Below are 16,603 nucleotides of genomic sequence, written 5' to 3' on the forward strand. Positions count from 1 at the left end.
AACCCCATCCAAAAGTCATTTGAGTCAAACAACTACTCATTAACCATTTGTCAACAAACACGTGTTCTTTTTTTTTTGTTCGAAAAAAAAAGTGTTCTATTCAAGTGTTCTACTTTTTTTTTTTTTTTTTTCAAATTCAAGTGATCTACTTGTTATATGGAAAAATTTACTTTATATTTTTTATTGTCAAACTAGATTATTTTCATTAAATAAAAAAACTATTACAGGAAAAAAAAGCCCAAAGAGCAGTCCACAATCTAAATACAAACTCAATAACAAATAAGAAAATATAATAAAAAAACTCAAAAGTGACAAGTTGAATAATAACAAAAATACTTAAAATAGAAAACTTCATTTTAATCCTTAAAAAATATGAGTTTTAGATTTTAACCTTGTGTAAGATTAAAATCCAATTTTAGTCCATAGTACATTTAATCATATCATTTATTAGTTATATTTTGATGTTTTATTTATTTATTTATTTTTATTTTAATGTATCAATTACATTTAAATTTAATTTTTATTTCATTCATCATAATATATTTTAATGTCTACATTTAGGTAACTAATCGTTTTATAATATATATTCCGATAACAATTTTGTATGTTATTCATTTAGGTACATTAATATATTTGAATGTTTCGGTATATCCATTGGTACAAACATATAGTTACATTGATTCAATATAATGCATTTCGTTACGTACATTTTGGTACACATATTTGAGTATTGACTTTTAGGTACATTAATTCAATATATTATATTTCGGTAAATACATTTAGGTACGTACATTTTGGTACATACATTTTAGTTTTGATATTTAGGTACATACATTTCGGTATTGACATTTAGGTACATACATTTCGGTACGTACATTTTGGTACATACATTTCTGTATTGACATTTAGGTACATTAATTCAATAATACATTTCGGTATATACATTTAGGTTCATTATAATATATTTCGGTACAATCATGTAGGTACAAATATTTCGGTACAAAAAAAAGTCAATTTTATATATTTCGGCATAGTTATTTCTATACACTTATGTATTAATATATTTTTGTATCACAAATGTCTTTTAATATTTTCTCATTTACGTTCATTTATAATTAAAAAACTAAATATGTGCATATTAATAAAATTAAAATTTAATATGGAGAGATTAAATAAAAATACACATTAAATAACAAAAATTGAATGTAAATTTTGATAAAAGCACTATTCAAGGGATTAAATTGAATATTTAATCTAGCACCAGGTTTTTTTTAAATTTTAATCTTTTGTAAGGACTAATGTTCAAAAACCCCTACTTAAAATTGGAATGGAAGCCAAATATGCCTCCATCGCAAGGCCGCCACCACCAAGAGAACGAACCAAAGGAACAACTGGATCAACGGAAAATGGGGTAAGCGAGCTACCTGCGCAGTGAGCATTTCCATAATCCTAGCAAATAATGCTAAAAACACTTTAACAGCCACCAAACATTCAAAGTTATTTGAGTCAAACAACTCATAGACAATTTGTCAACAAACGTGTTCTATTTGTTATAAGGAAAAAGCTTTTTACTTTATATTTATTTTATTTACAACGTATTACCTTAGAAAATTTTGAAAACAATTATTGTGATGTTAGCTTATCACATTTGATTTGTGGGATGTATTAATTTTATTTTGTGAATTTTAACGAAAAGCTCTCGGTACTGTTCATTTTAACGAAAAACCACATTTTTACACTAAAAAATCAATCATGGTACTATTCACTTTATCCTTTATTTTGTCCTTATCGTTGAAACTCAAAGTTTTCAAACCATTTTCATTAGTTTTCCTTTTTATTTTTGTATAACGATATATTTACGCTAGATGACGAGTGAAACAAAATATTATCTAAAAAACTTAGAACTTAAATAGTCATTTCATATTACAGTATATAATAGCATCTCTATTCAATATTTCAAATGTGATGTGCAGTGCCAATTAGGACTAAAATAAACTTTCTTCCAATTTGCTATAAGTGATGTGGGATTTAACTGCTTGATCTCCAACAACGATATATACAGTAAGGGTCAGTTTGGGACTGTTGTGCTTTTAAAAAATAAAATTATGTTGTGCTTTTAGATTAATCAATTGTAAGATAAAGCAGTTGAGTGTTTGATAATCTGTATTTTTAAAAGTGTTTGGTGAATTTTAATGTAAACATTGATGTGATTGTACATAATAACAAAAATGGACATAGTAGTAAGGGTGGTGGCAACTATAGCGATATTGGGAGTAGTGGTGGTGATTGCAGCAACAATGGTGAGGGTGTGGTGGTCAGGGTGTAGGGGTAGCAATAGTGTAGCAGTACTGATGACAATTGTGGTGGTGGTGGTGATTGGAGTGTGACGACCCGTCCCGAATTAAAATATATCTTATCCCCGAAAGCATGGAAATGGACCAATTACTTCACTTCCTATTTTCTTGGGTCCAATTAAAATTTTAGGATTGTTTTTGGACCCAAATTGCATGAGCCTAGACTTGCAACCCAATAGGATTTGAGGCAATTTAAAAATTACCCAATTCGGACACACACATGCTCGTTCTTCCTTTTCTCTCTCTTTCTCGAACTCTCTCTTTCCGTACAACCCGAGCTCACAGCTCCCAAATCCTTTCAAAACTTCACAGATCAAGTGTAAGGTTAGCATTATTGTGCTTCCCTCGACCTCACGAGTCGAGCCGTACCCTTGGTTTAAGGAGAGGACTGGTAGAACTCGAGATACCCAAGCTCCGGCAAGGAGTGCAATTTTCTTCGACGTGATTGCGAAGGTTTTAGCTAGTTTTGAGACTTAAGAAGGTATTTTTCTAGCTTCTTTAGCATGTTGGAGTAATTTTGAAGTAGTTTGGATGTCGGGATAATCTTACTCGTGGGTTTTCAGGTTTAGCATTACGAGGAATTTTCTGACTATTTTCCGTTTATTTTAGATCTTCAAAGTGGTAAGAATATGTTCTACTCGTTTAGAGCTTCATTTTGGTATAAATTTCATGAAATTTGGTTGAAAAACGAAGGAGATATTAAGGTTTAAAGATTTTCCAATTTCCGGTGATACAGACGGCAGTCGGCGACAGAATCCGGCGAACCACCGGAGAAGAAGGAAAATATTCCATCAATTTTGACCAAATAGACCTAACGGCGTCAGGTATATTTAATGGGATATTCTATTATTTAACGAAATATTCTTTAACGGCGTTAAAGATTTCGTCCGTGTGCCAAGCACGTGCCTGCGCTTAGTCGGTGCGTGTGACCGTGCTTTGGCAAGCGCATGAGGGAGCGTGAGCCATCAGCAAATTTTTCTAAAAATATAGGGATGTTCGTGGTGTTGAGTAGGCCATGATGGTATATTCAAACACCCCAATTGAGCAACGTATGAGAAGTTATTATATAGTTTTGGTTATGTACTTAAAATTAAAGTTAAAATAGTTGTTTCACATATAAGTGAGACGTTTCCGGAGGATGAGCGCAGTCAGGCGAGACACGGGGGTTACGACCCTGCCACATATCAGTGAGTGGGTTTTTGGTTTTCAATATATATATATATATGCCTTACGTTTTTCCCAGAAAAATTGATTTAAATGATTTTTATTTGATGCTGCAAGCGCTCAGGTAAGTTCCAGATGATTTTATGTATTGATGATTGTGAGTTGCATTATGATAGTTATATATAGATGCATTTAGAGCTCATAAACATGCACCCAAGTGTTAGTGCTCCCGCCCGTGGCCAGGGCACAATCATTCACGTGATGTTCACCTCTAGCACTGCACGCTCACCTTGGATCCAAGTTTGGTGCACAACCTTATCGTACATACCACAATAGGTGGTTTCGACTCGTAGGTGACCCGCGATTTATCACACAGCCTTCACATGATCGTAGTACTTGAGCGCATTTATTACACCTAGCCCTGTTGTACAGACCACACTAGGTGGTTCCGACTCGTGTACAGGCATACTTGATGAGCTATAGGTTCAGTCGTACAGGCCACACTAAATGGATCCGGTTGACATATCACTTTACATGCTTTACTTAATTATTATGCTGAGATATTTGACACGACATATATCTGGATTTCACTATTTTCGAGTATGGTTTATGTATATGTATGTATGCTAGTTTTTGGGAAATTATACGGGTTTTACGGTAATGGGTTATTACTTTTGGAAAGAGAAATGGTTTTGAAAAGCTTTGTTTTTGCCCACTCACACTTTCTATTTTGTGCCCATCCAGGTTCTAAGTAGGCGTGCTTCTTGGTGGCTTACGAGGAGTCGACGATGGTTCTGACAGACTGTAAATAATGTAGGATCATCTTTTTGGTATTGTATAATTAGTACTTGACTCGTTGGACTGCACTTAGGTTACCTATGCTCTGAATAAGTGTAACTATATTTAAATATCTTCTCTTGCACTTATATATTAGTATAGTGTAAATTAGTTAGTTTGGTTTTGTTTACTCACACTTTCATATCACTATCACTTCTGCACCGCGCACATGGCTACGTCACCCTCACGTGACGGCTAGCACGCCTTGATTTGGGTTGGGGTGTGTCATGGAGAGTTGTTGGCGGTGGCAGATGCAACAATGGTGGTGGTGTTGGTTACAGTAGTAAGGCTGGTGGTTGTAGTCGTAGGTCGTGGCGACGGCGATAATGGGTGCAGGCGGTGGCATTAGCAGTGGCGATGGGGCCGATGATGGTGATAATGAAGGCATCAACAATTGTAAAGGGTATGGTGGTGGTGCCAATATTGTTTATGGTGGTTAGTGTGTAGAGGTTACAATGGTGGTTGAGGAGGTGGCAATGGTGATGATGGTTGTCCAATGGAGATGTCAAATATGAATTGTCAAAATTTTATTGACTGATGTGACCATTTGAAGTTAATGTATTTCTTTCATTCCAAGAAATGTGTATGTGTGTGTGTGTGTGTGTTTTTTTTTTTTTAATTTTTGTTGAACAAACGAAATTATCTACACAAAGGCAAAGGAGGAGGGCTTAGCCTCACAATAGGCTAACAATAATGTGGTTCAAATTCACCTTTAGTGAGAATCGAACTTAAGACCTCTCACTTAGAAGTGAAGAGGAATATCACTAGACATTACTACTAAGTGGCTCCAAGAAATGTGTTAACTTATTATTTTTATTATATATTGGACCCTTGAGACACCCCCAAGACCGACACATGACATCAGAGACATTAGAACATACCTATTTAACTATCATGCCTCACTTCCAAGGCATGACTAAAACAACCTATTAGTTTAACAACATGGTATCCTTTCTTCTCTTTTATGACTGCATCTAACCTTTGTGTTAGACAACCTATGTATCCAAAGACGAGATCAAGCCATTCATAGTTCACCCTTATGTTAAGCTCTGAAATTTCTCAAGGCATTAACTGGCAAGAAGCATAAAATTCCAAAATCACTCAATATAACTCAATGAGCATGGTTCACTAGGTTCTAAACTACTTAATGCAACCATTTAGCAACACGATTGTCATTCATCTTTCATATATATCACATTGTTTTTCAACAACAATTCTACTGTCACAATAATTAATCAATTCAATGAATTAAAGATGCATTATATTAAAATTTAAATACGTTAATCAACCATTAAGATAAAAAATGCATTCATAAACCATACTTCACAAAATCATAAATAAACTCACTGGAAATCACAAAGCCTAATTACGAAAAATCAAACTTTGTAACTAATTAAAATTTGACAAAAATAAAATAAATTCACGTAAATACGAAACACGAAAAAATTAAATAGTGAAATCCTGGAACGAGATTTCACATCTATAGTTTTTTTAGAAAAAAATAATTTAAAAGTTGTATTCTATTGGTGAATTATGAGACCCCACACATAAGTAATAAAATTGACTCTATTTTTATTTGTTGTAAAAAACTACTAGAAAACAAAAAGTTAAATGACTCAACTGCCACGTCAATTATGACATTTCCTTTAAAGAGAAAACCCTTGATGTCTTTTAATCATAATTGGCATATTTGTCATCTCTTTTGGAGATGCTCTAAGACCATTTTCAAATTTTGATATTTTTTTATTAAAATTTTGTTCTCCACCTAATATGTCAAGTTAAACCCAACTTATTTTCTTAAAGGTTGACAGGATCGCAAAATGTTGAGACAACAGTTAAAAAATTTCAAACAAAAACACAACATGAAAGATCAATGCGTAACATGACACAACCAGTTTAAGAAATAAATAATGTAAAACAAAGTTTAATTCATAATTTAATACATTTGGACCCACACGTGCGGCCCAAGTTTTGATCACATCCCCCCGACCACTTCAATAGAGAGAGAAACGAGAGAGCAACTGCGAGCGACTCTGAGGGAGCGAGAAACAGTCCCACCGAGAATCTTTGCCCTCAAACCAATCAGAGTCCGACACGTCTCGCTTACGGTTACTGGCACCGCCGCTAAACTGCGCCGGCGGTGACATGTTCCTTCTCGTTCTCACGGAAAAAAGGTTTCTGCAAAGCCAGGTTGGTCTCTCTCTCTCTCTCTCTCTCCTCTGATATATTTTCGAGGGTTTAGGGTTTTATGGTTTCTATTTGAATTAGAGGTTTTCATCAATTGAATGTCTTAAATTTGTGGCTTTTTGTATTAAGACTAGGCTTTTTGAATTCGTTTTCCTAATTTTTCAAAATTTAGTGTTGAATTTTGCAGTAGAAAGTTTTGGGGATTTCTTTAGTTTGTCTGTTTCCAATAGTAATTTTCGAAAAAAAAAATAATAATTCCACTGTCATTGATTTATTTATTTATTGTTTGTTAACTTATTGTTAAGATTATGTGGCCTTTCGTCAATTAAACGTGATTAAATTTTGTGCTTACGAACCAGAAGGTTGAGATTACGGGTAGGCTGGTTGAGATTACGGGTAGGCCGTAGCGTGGGGTTTTCGCGGATTTGTTTGATTGGGAATTCTTATGGATGCATTGTTGTTATAGATTGAGTTGGGATCACATATTTAGTTTTAATTATTTTTTTATTTCTGAAAAGACGGTTTCTAGTTTGTGTGAATTTGCAGGATGGGCCCTGAATTGGAGCCGAAACCGAAGTCGGGAACTGGAATGGAACTGCCAGTTGCTAAGGATGGAAGTATCAACCGAGACCTAGAAGATAAACTTATGCCTTGTGTAAGTAACTACAAAGATAATATTTTTGACATGGAAACGCGATTGGTTGGACAAACTTCTGCATCAAATGTAAGGGAGAATGTGGAGGTAAACAGAACTGGGTTTACAAGTCCTAATGTTGTGCAGATCGTTGAAAGTGAATGCGGGGATTTGACAGAGAGTTCGAGTTCTTTTGGTGATACAACTTCAGGGACAGAGAATGGTTATGTGTCGGATGGTGATGAAGTTCAGTCGCCGTTGCATGGAAATGAGTTCGCCCCATTCTATGATGAATATTTTGGTGCATTTGAAACAAGGTACGTTTTGGTTTGAATTATGTCATGTATGATTTTGGTTTGAGTTATGTCATGTATGTCTTACTTAGATCTTGTCTATCGGGTAGCATTGAAGATATCACACCTAGCATACAATTACAAAGGTAAGGTAGATGAGTCTCTTGTTTGCAATCTGGTCCCTATTTTTCAAAATATTAATCGGATTATTTATAGAAGTTCGATAATATTTGTTGATTTAAGTTTGTTAAATGGGGCTTTCTTAGCTTGAGGCCATGATAGAGATGGACTTTGGCTGGAGTCACTCTTTGGAACAATTTCCTTTGTCTGTGAATGCTTGTTTTAATAAATCTTATGGAGTGAAAGTTAGGCCTGGTTTGCTGGGTTCTAACCTGCATTGCCAGGGAAAAGGAAGGTGAGAATGAATGAGGTGAATATTAATCTCTGGGTACTGGATGGGGATAGGTTCAACTCCTTCCTTCAGGTTCTGGCCAGTAATAGTATGAATATCATTTGGGGATAGGATCCCGCTTTTTGGGATGCGATCATGTGTCGCTGGTCGATTAGTGGTATGTTGCCGGTCAGCTACATATGTTAAAATCTGTTACCACTTTGTTGAAGACCAATTCTATCGTGAATAAAAAGGAGGCATAGTTGCAAATTATTCTGATTTTAAGGATATACTTGTTTCATTTTTTTAATGGTTGTGCCCACTATATTGTTAGTGTTACCATGATATATATTGGATTCAACTGTATTTTATTGTGACATTCACATTGTTTTACGTGTATATCTGATTGTCTAGGAGGAAAAGGTTGACCACTCATTGGAATAAGTTTATACGTCCTCTTATGTGGCGCTTGAAATGGCTGGAACTGAAGATTAAGGAACTTCAGTCTCAGGACAAAAAATATGATTCACAGCTTGCAAAGTATGCCCAAATAGAGCAGTCTGAATTTGATGCAATGTCAAAGTTAACGAAAAGGAAGAAAAGAAAGAGAGTTGAAGATATTACCAATATAGCATCTTATATGTCCCAACATAATCTTTTCTCCTATGGTATGGATTTCTAAAACTTTTCTTCATGCATTGTTGCCAATTAAAAATCTGATTTGTGTTTCATGTTCTTTCCTTTTCCAGAAAGTAAGAGGTCTTGTGCTAATGGTGTTTTCATGGAGGGAGACTGGGGTGATTCTGGTAAGTACGGAATATCGTTTTTTCTACAATTTTGGTGGTTGCGTACCTTGCTAGTACACTAAACTTTCCTTATGGGTATGCATACATGTAATTTTCATGTGCAAAACGCCTATGAAAGATAAGTGTGTATGCCTCTGTTTTGTTTTTTACTGTACGAGGGCTAATATAGTTGTGTATCACCATGTTTGTTGGCTTTTATTTAGTTTCCATAATGAAGTCAATTTTTTTGCACATATTGGAACACTGCCTCAACATATTAATTGCATGTTGTTGATGATATAATCTTTATAGTACCGATTTTATTGGACAAACAGATGTTTCCCAATTTTTGTTTACTCTTCACGTTCTTTGTGCTGGAAAGTGAAAATCAGAAATTGAAGGAGACTTGCTATTCAGTTGTCTGTCCTTTAAAATCCTTTATATGCATTTGCATTTTCAGTTGTTAATTAGGCTCATTTCCTACCGCTTATTATTCATCTGAGGAGTTTTGAGATTTTGATAAGTTGAAAGTACCCTCTTAGGGACCTGCTTCTTTTTTTGTCTTATCAAGAAAACAGTAGAAGGCTTTTCATATATTGCATTTACTACCACTATAATTACTGCAGTGAGGATATTTTACCTCATCGTGGGAGACCAATCTTTGTTTCTATGAATTCTTGGTCCGAGTATTGTTAGACAATGAATCTTCTACTCTTCAATTTTGTGCAACAGTCCGATTCTTATCTGAGGAGCGCTCAGATTTTGATAAGTTGAAAGTACCCTCTTAGGGACCTGCTCCTTTTTTGTTCTATCAAGAAAACAGTAGAAGGATTTTCACATATTGCATTTGCTACTACTATAAGTACCGCAGAGAGAAATTTTTTTACCCTATCGTAGGAGACCAAATCTTTGTTTCTATGAATTCTTTGTTTGAGCATTGTTAGACAATGAATCTTCTACTCTTCAATTTTGTCTGATTCTCAAGTTGTAAGTGCATTTATTTTCTAACATAATATTTACAGGGAAGTCCTTGTGGTCTTTCGACATGTTTTTGATTTTCAGAGCTTGTCATGGAAAAAAACTAGTGTTAAGAATTTAGTACATTCTATGCTAAAGTTGATTTAAGCTTATTGCCTCATTAACCTCTTACGTTCTTATGTATAAGACAACATTTTATTGATATAATGCTTTTCCTGGAATTTTAAAGAATTTGAATTGTTCCATGGAAATGTTGGGACTTTGAAGTTTCTTTTGGTTTATGCTATTGCAGGTTCAGTATGTATTTTTGAATGCTGAAATCTATCACTTTAATTGATTATTTGATCATTGTTTGTTATTTTTCGTTCATTATTTTCATTCCCTTTTTTAATATTCCATATAGCAGGAGACAAAACTTGCACTGGCAATAAAGATGTTGAGACAAATGATATATGGTCATCTCTTGAATTCAAGGATGGTAATAGTTCCTTGGAAGATATTCTTTGGAAGATTGAGGTGGTACATTCAAAAGTATGGAAGTTGAAGACTCGAGTGGACAAGGTCGTGAAGGAAAATCAAGGAAACATTTCTTCAGCTAACAACTTCCTAGTACCCTGTGATGCATTGATGGGGTCTGCTCAAAATCCTGCTTTTCGTGGTGAAAATGGAAATAGATTACTGTTCGAAAGTTTATCCACTGCATCTATGCATATCAAATGTGACACGGGAGATCCATTCTTGCCTGAGATTGCAGTTTCAAATCGTGCAGAGCTGACCCCGCTTCCTGGTATTACTGTCACAGATCAGCCTCTGGTTGGCAGAGTACTTGAAAATGTAAGTGTTTCCTTTACGAATTGATCAAAACGCTTGTCTTTTTTGGTTTAAATTTATTGTATTATATTTGTGACTGACCATTTTTATAGATTTGGCACTGTTCTTTTTAAATGCTGCTTTGTGTTATAACCATCATGCTGGATCAATCATGAAGATGGACTGTAACCCTTATGTTGTATTGTGACAGGCCGAGGGTATACACCTTATACCTAAGGATGCTGTCAAGGCTGAGCCATATGATTTAGAAGTTAAAGATCCGTTCATACGGAAGCCTTGCATATCGCCTGAAGAGCAGAAAACCAGTTGTCCTGCTCCAGTTTCGGAAACTGTGTTGCCCACAAATGTTCCTGTTCGGTATTCAGAAAAAGTGATGCCCACAAGCTCCAGTGTACCTAATACAACCGAAGAACCCGATTCCTCTACCAGGACTGCGTTGCCTTGGAAGACAAGAAATCAAGGGAGGCGAAAACCCGGCTCGTACTTGAATACTTTAAACCGGAAATCCTAAAGTTAGCTGGTTTAGAAGCGACAGTAACTTTTTTTTCGCAATGGTCTCTTGTATATGCTACTTGTTCTGCTGTAAATGCTTTTTGTCACACATGCGTATATGATTTCAACTGTAAATCCTGCTTCATCAGGCCAGCATACTATGGTTTCCGGAAATATTAAAATTCTGTTTCGTGTTTGATCAATTGAATTTCGGCATTATACCTCGATTACCGTGTGCTTAATACTTGCATTTTTAATCGCATTGCTTGGTTGATTTGTATATTTGAGGATCCTCTAATCATATCAGTTTATCGTGTATCGTGCAATTAGAAATTATTGTAATTTTTTTATTTAAAATTAAATATAAAAAGTACTTGATGAAAATTGGCCAACGAAGTATGATGAACGGATGTAATTGAAGGATTTTCGAAATTCTCATAAAGAGGATATGGAGAGGATCCTCATTCATTTGTATTTGCTGTGATAAAAAAAAATAATTCCAAAAGGTAATTTTGTATTACAGTAAATATTGTAAAACAAGGTTTTTTTTTAGCCAAAATGGTTCTAGAGATTTGTATAACTCCTTACTTTGGTTTTTGAGATTTTAAATCAATACAAGTGGTTTCTGAAATTGTTCACCATCCATCATTTTGGTGCTTTCGTGAATAGTTATATTAAATCTCTACTAATTAATAAAACACTAATTGTCTACCAAAACCCTATGAAATTACCAATTTAACTCTCTAATTAAAACAGTATATGAATAAGAAATATGGGGCAGAAATGTAATTTCACACAACCAAATTTTGCTGTTTTTTTCTTTCAAGGCCTCATATACATGTAATCCTAACATATCTCTAATTAAAAAAAAACAAAACTTCCTACTCTCACGTTCTTCATCACTCCCTTCATTTCTCCTTCTATTTCAAAAACAAAAATAAAAAAATTTCTCACACACTTTGTGTGTGCCCATATGCTAGTAAAGATTAAAATGATACAACTACCCTCAATTTAATAAATAGTAGGCCAAAATGATTTGACAAAAATTGAGGGTATTTTTGTTATTTTATTCTTATTTAATGGAGATTTTGCACGGAAATACCAAAATTATTCATTGTGACAAACTTAGGGACCAATTTTACCGATTTCAAATCTCAAGAATCAAAATGATAAGTTATGCAAATCTTATGGACTATTTTGGTTAAAAAAAACCTAAAAGCAACATAAGGAATTCAACATCTAGAAATATGGTCATACCAGGGTTCTCTTGCTAGTACATGTATGTGTTACGATCAAAATTGTTGCAATCTATCTTAATTTTATTGTATTTTATTCCTCGAAGTTCTGTAACTATGAAAATACCCCCAAAGAACTAAGTGGAAATCTTATGTGGACATTTGAGCTATTTTCCTATTTTGTCTCATTTGTTATGTTATTTGAATAGTACTTGACGATACAAACGCGTAAGCGCAAATGGAACGTAAGTTAAACACGTAAAATCTCATTCCTCTCCTTTCAATCTTCATTTTGACACATTTTGCTTAAAAAAATAGTTGAGTTGTGAACCTGTTATGTTCTGTGAAGAATTCTGGCAGAAAACTCTTAGCTTTCAACAATTAACGAGAGGAAGGACGAGTGAATATCCCACAATGGCGACGAAATATTGGGTTAAAATAAAACTTTAGCGTTACGTGTTGGCACGTTTAGCGCAGTTAAAGGCAAGAACACCGCCAGTGGCAAACCACTCTACTCGCCATCAGTGGCAAGTACAGGCGTATGTGCACCACTGCCTGCTATGAGGATAACCGCACCACCGACAACGACTGACGACCACCGACGCGTGGTAGCGGGTGAGCTTTTTTTTCACGCACTTTAAACACCCGACACGAGCAAACAAAATGAAATTTAGATTCTTCTCCTTAGTAATTATGAGTTTTGAGTAGTATAATGAATGACCAATAGTGGTTTTCTATATAGGAGAGATTAATCCCTATAATTTCAGAGGCCAAGTAGGGTAAGGCAGTTATGATCTGGCAACACATCAATGAGTGGGCTTTTGTTTCCAACCTATATGATATATGATTTCCGAAAGTGTTTTATATGAAATGTTGTGTTATCATGACAAATTCTTTTACTTAGAAAATGCAATTATTTTATTTGATGTTAATCTTGTGATTTATGAGATTTGTGAATATTTTTTTCTGCACATCCACATATGAATTCATTTGTGTTAGTACTTGTTCTGCAGCTTAGCTAGCCTCACGCTTACACTCAAAATGGATCCATTTAGTGCAAGCCTGTACTAGTTGGCGTTAGTAATCTAAGACTATGGTGTAATACACTTAGCATGAGCTTGACATGAATATAGTACTTGAGCATAAATTTATATACATAGCTTGTTGATGTTAGAATATATCTCAGCATGGAATCGTACTAAATTGATATGTTTTTAGTTGAATAAGGATGTGAATTGAGCTTCTTTATGCGAAATTACTTATCACATTGACATTGATATTGACATGCTATTGTGCCTCAGAAAAGAAGACAAAGGATAAGCACAAAAGTAAACATCACAAGGCGATCGTCTCTTGGTAAGCTTTCTTATCTTCAATCCTGAATAATATTTGTGGCGCGTTTACGTAACCGTAATGAAAATGAGAGAAATGAATTGAAGAGGGATTGAATTGAGGAGGGATTGGAATGAGGAGAAGTCAGAATCGGATTCCTGTTGAAGCTGTTTACTTAAATGTTCTGGTTCTGGAATCGGAGTAGAATTTCATAAAGCTGTTTACTAATTCAGCATAATCGGAATATAAAACAGTATGATTACTAAAATGCCTTTGTCCCAAATCAAATATTTTATATACTTTTTTAATAAAATTTGATATAATATATAATAGTAAGAAAAAAATTAAATTGTTTTTTTATTTCATAGACACACTAAAATGCTTTTGTTTTTGTTTTTTAAAATTTAAGTATTTACCTTAATATTTAAATTTTCTTACTCAAATTGTAGTTTCTTCTCTTCGGTATATGCATAGAGTTGTTCATAATGTGAATGAGCATGAAAATAAAAAAAAAGTAAGGAGTTGTGCATAATTAAACTAGGGTTAATGGGTTTATAAATGATAGTATTGGAAATAAAAAAGTAAGTGAGGGCATAAAGGGAACAAAAGTGTCATTCCGATTGCCCAAGCAATCAGGAATTGGATTACCACTTACATCTAGGAAATCCAATTCCACCAATACAAGGAATTGAATTCCAAAATTTATGTGGGCCCCACTGCTTTTTTTATTCCTCCATGTTTAATAAACATCGGAGTACTCTGTAATCAGAATTCAATTCCACATTTTCATTCTGATTACGGATACGTAAACACGCCCCAAGTGTTTCAAGTACTCTCGTATGTGAACTATACATTTATAATATGGAGGAGCTCCTTAAGGGAAATGATTCTCATTTATTTTTTTCAAATGGAAATTTGTTATGGGGCTCGCACCACGTCGAATTTCAAGAATCCTAACAGGCTATTTTTTAAGTTGCACCTCTTAGATCGTCCTTACAAAATATTTGATACATCTAATTGAGTTCAAAGAAGGACAAGGATTGTCTGCCCTCCATTTCCGGTGCCCTCTCTGTGCCCTCCTGTTTGTGTGGTCACGATTAAGCCACGTCAACATTTTATATTATTTTTCATTTTTGTCTTATTATATCTATAAAAAAATAATATAAAATGTTGACGTGGCTTAACCGTGACCTCACAAAACAGGAGGGCACGGGAAAGGCATCGGAAGTGGAGGGCAGACAATCCTTGTCCTTCAAAGAAAGCGACAAACACTTTGTTCTATAAGAAACAATGAAATTTTATTATGATAATTAAATAAGCAAATGATTTCGGATTAAATCGAATTTTTGCAATGATGATTTATGAATAGAAACTTACAAAATAAAAGATTCGGATCGTTAAAATTCGATGTAAAATATATCTCACAACTAATTCCTATTTTTGAAAAAAATGGAGATACGTTCCTTAAAAGGCCTGATAATATGCATTCTATGTGTACCTTAAATCCTTTGCGTAACATATTTATTCGAATGGACTCAATCTTTGCGGCTTCCAGTGATGCAGGGGCAACCTTCATGAACTTGAACTTTGAAGTTCGAACAAATAATATTAAATTCATTTAAAACTTTGGCTTGTAATTTAATTTTTTTGTTTTTCGGTTTGTAACTTAACTTATTTTATTTTAGTTGCATGCATTTTTAATTTAAGTGGTTTGCTAGTATAATTACTAATGATACATTAATAAAATGATGAACATGATTTGCTACTAGTTTGTTAATATAAAATTATAACTAGTGTAAAGAATTATGTCGATAAATAGAATTTGTACGTATTAGGCTTTAACCAAATTGGTATGAATACAATTGGCTCAAAATTAGTTACACATCCATTGGCTGACCAAATTTCAGCCCAAAATTCATATGAAATAAAAAAAAAGCCTAACAAATTGGGGGTGAAGGCCCAATCCCAATCCTGAACAAAAAAAAATCGAAATAATTTTGGTATTTTTCCGAATTTCGAAAAAACCGAAATTTTGGTTTGGCTTTCAGTATTCAAGTTTCAGATCAGTATACATAATAGAAACACTCGTATTTTTTACACAGCACTTGAATATCATGATTGCGTCACACTTCAAGAGTCTACGAGCATGCCTATGTTTCGATCCGTGGCGAAACCATAAATTGTGGGGAAGGGGCGAAATTGAAAAGATCTTCGCCACTGCTAGCATATATGGTTGTCCTGCAAAGAAAGGCTGCGGTTTGCAAATTTCTATATGTCACTACTCATTTGAGTCGTGAATTAGCTCTCATGCTACAAAAATTTCTAGTGGATTATTCATCCTCACAACTTCAACACAAATATGTTAAAACCAAGAGCACTCAACTAGTTACAACATATTTGTTAAGTGTATGTCTCACAAACAATTAGTTTTCTTCTATATTACATCTTTCGAGGCACATTTTCAATATCCAACCACCCATTTTAATTCCTTCAATAGATACAAACACTTGTCATATTTGTTACAAACCAAGAAATAACAATTCAGCAGGAAGATACTAGAGTAATTCAGATACTCTGAACATATTCATATTTCAGTAATTCAGAGACTGTAAATGGTAAAAGGAAATAAAATGGCATGAGTAGTTAAGACGCTGCAGGGGGACCTTCAGGAAGGATTTCTCGCTCCTCATGGTGATTTCTGATGACCGAAGATGCGGCAGCACCTCCTTGGGGTGCTCTAGCTACGCCAATGGTTTCGGTCTTCGTCTGGATATCAGGTTCGGAGTGTGTCGAAGATGCATTTTTTCCCGTGAAAATTCTTCTGGAAATCTTAACAGAAACGAGAGCCAATACCGTTGCTGATGGCACGAAAAAGACGTCAGGAATGGCCTTGATCATTTTGAGCTGGGGCACACTCTCCCCTGCCCTTTTAGCAGCCATGGCTACCGGCGGCGTTACAACTCCTGTTATCACGGTAGCGTTATCGACCTTGCTTAGCCTTACATTGTCCTTCATAAATTGGATGAAGATGTCCCTCCTGTCTTGCACTTTGGCATTTTTCCAACTTATGAACATAGCCTGCTAATAGTT

At 34.6% G+C, this 16,603-nt stretch overlaps 2 protein-coding genes across 6 annotated transcripts in view; one reads left to right on the top strand and one right to left on the bottom strand.

The window, feature by feature from the left end:
- Positions 1–6,335: 6,335 nt before the first annotated feature.
- On the top strand, positions 6,336–11,149 carry LOC126629862 (uncharacterized). Of its 4 annotated transcripts, none has more exons than XM_050300005.1 (7): positions 6,337–6,545; positions 7,072–7,197; positions 7,324–7,493; positions 8,275–8,528; positions 8,610–8,666; positions 10,030–10,457; positions 10,645–11,149. In XM_050300005.1, the coding sequence occupies exons 2-7, from the start codon at positions 7,090–7,092 to the stop codon at positions 10,963–10,965; spliced, it is 1,338 nt and encodes a 445-aa protein (XP_050155962.1). In that variant the 5' UTR covers positions 6,337–6,545; positions 7,072–7,089; the 3' UTR covers positions 10,966–11,149. The 4 variants fall into 4 exon arrangements, with proteins under 4 accessions (XP_050155961.1, XP_050155960.1, XP_050155962.1 ...); XM_050300006.1 differs by having other exon boundaries at positions 7,089–7,197; XM_050300004.1 differs by having other exon boundaries at positions 6,336–6,545; positions 7,072–7,493.
- A 4,822-nt stretch (positions 11,150–15,971) lies between these two features.
- Positions 15,972–16,603, bottom strand: part of LOC126628728 (uncharacterized) — a 65,568-nt gene continuing 64,936 nt past the window's right edge. For both annotated transcript variants that reach the window (XM_050298517.1, XM_050298516.1), the window contains exon 4: positions 15,972–16,591. In XM_050298517.1, the coding sequence (XP_050154474.1) occupies positions 16,157–16,591 (435 nt within the window). In that variant the 3' untranslated portion in view covers positions 15,972–16,156. The remainder of the gene's footprint in view (positions 16,592–16,603) is intronic.

The sequence above is a fragment of the Malus sylvestris genome, chromosome 7 (genome assembly GCF_916048215.2).
Source record: "Malus sylvestris chromosome 7, drMalSylv7.2, whole genome shotgun sequence".
Taxonomy (NCBI): Eukaryota; Viridiplantae; Streptophyta; class Magnoliopsida; order Rosales; family Rosaceae; genus Malus; species Malus sylvestris.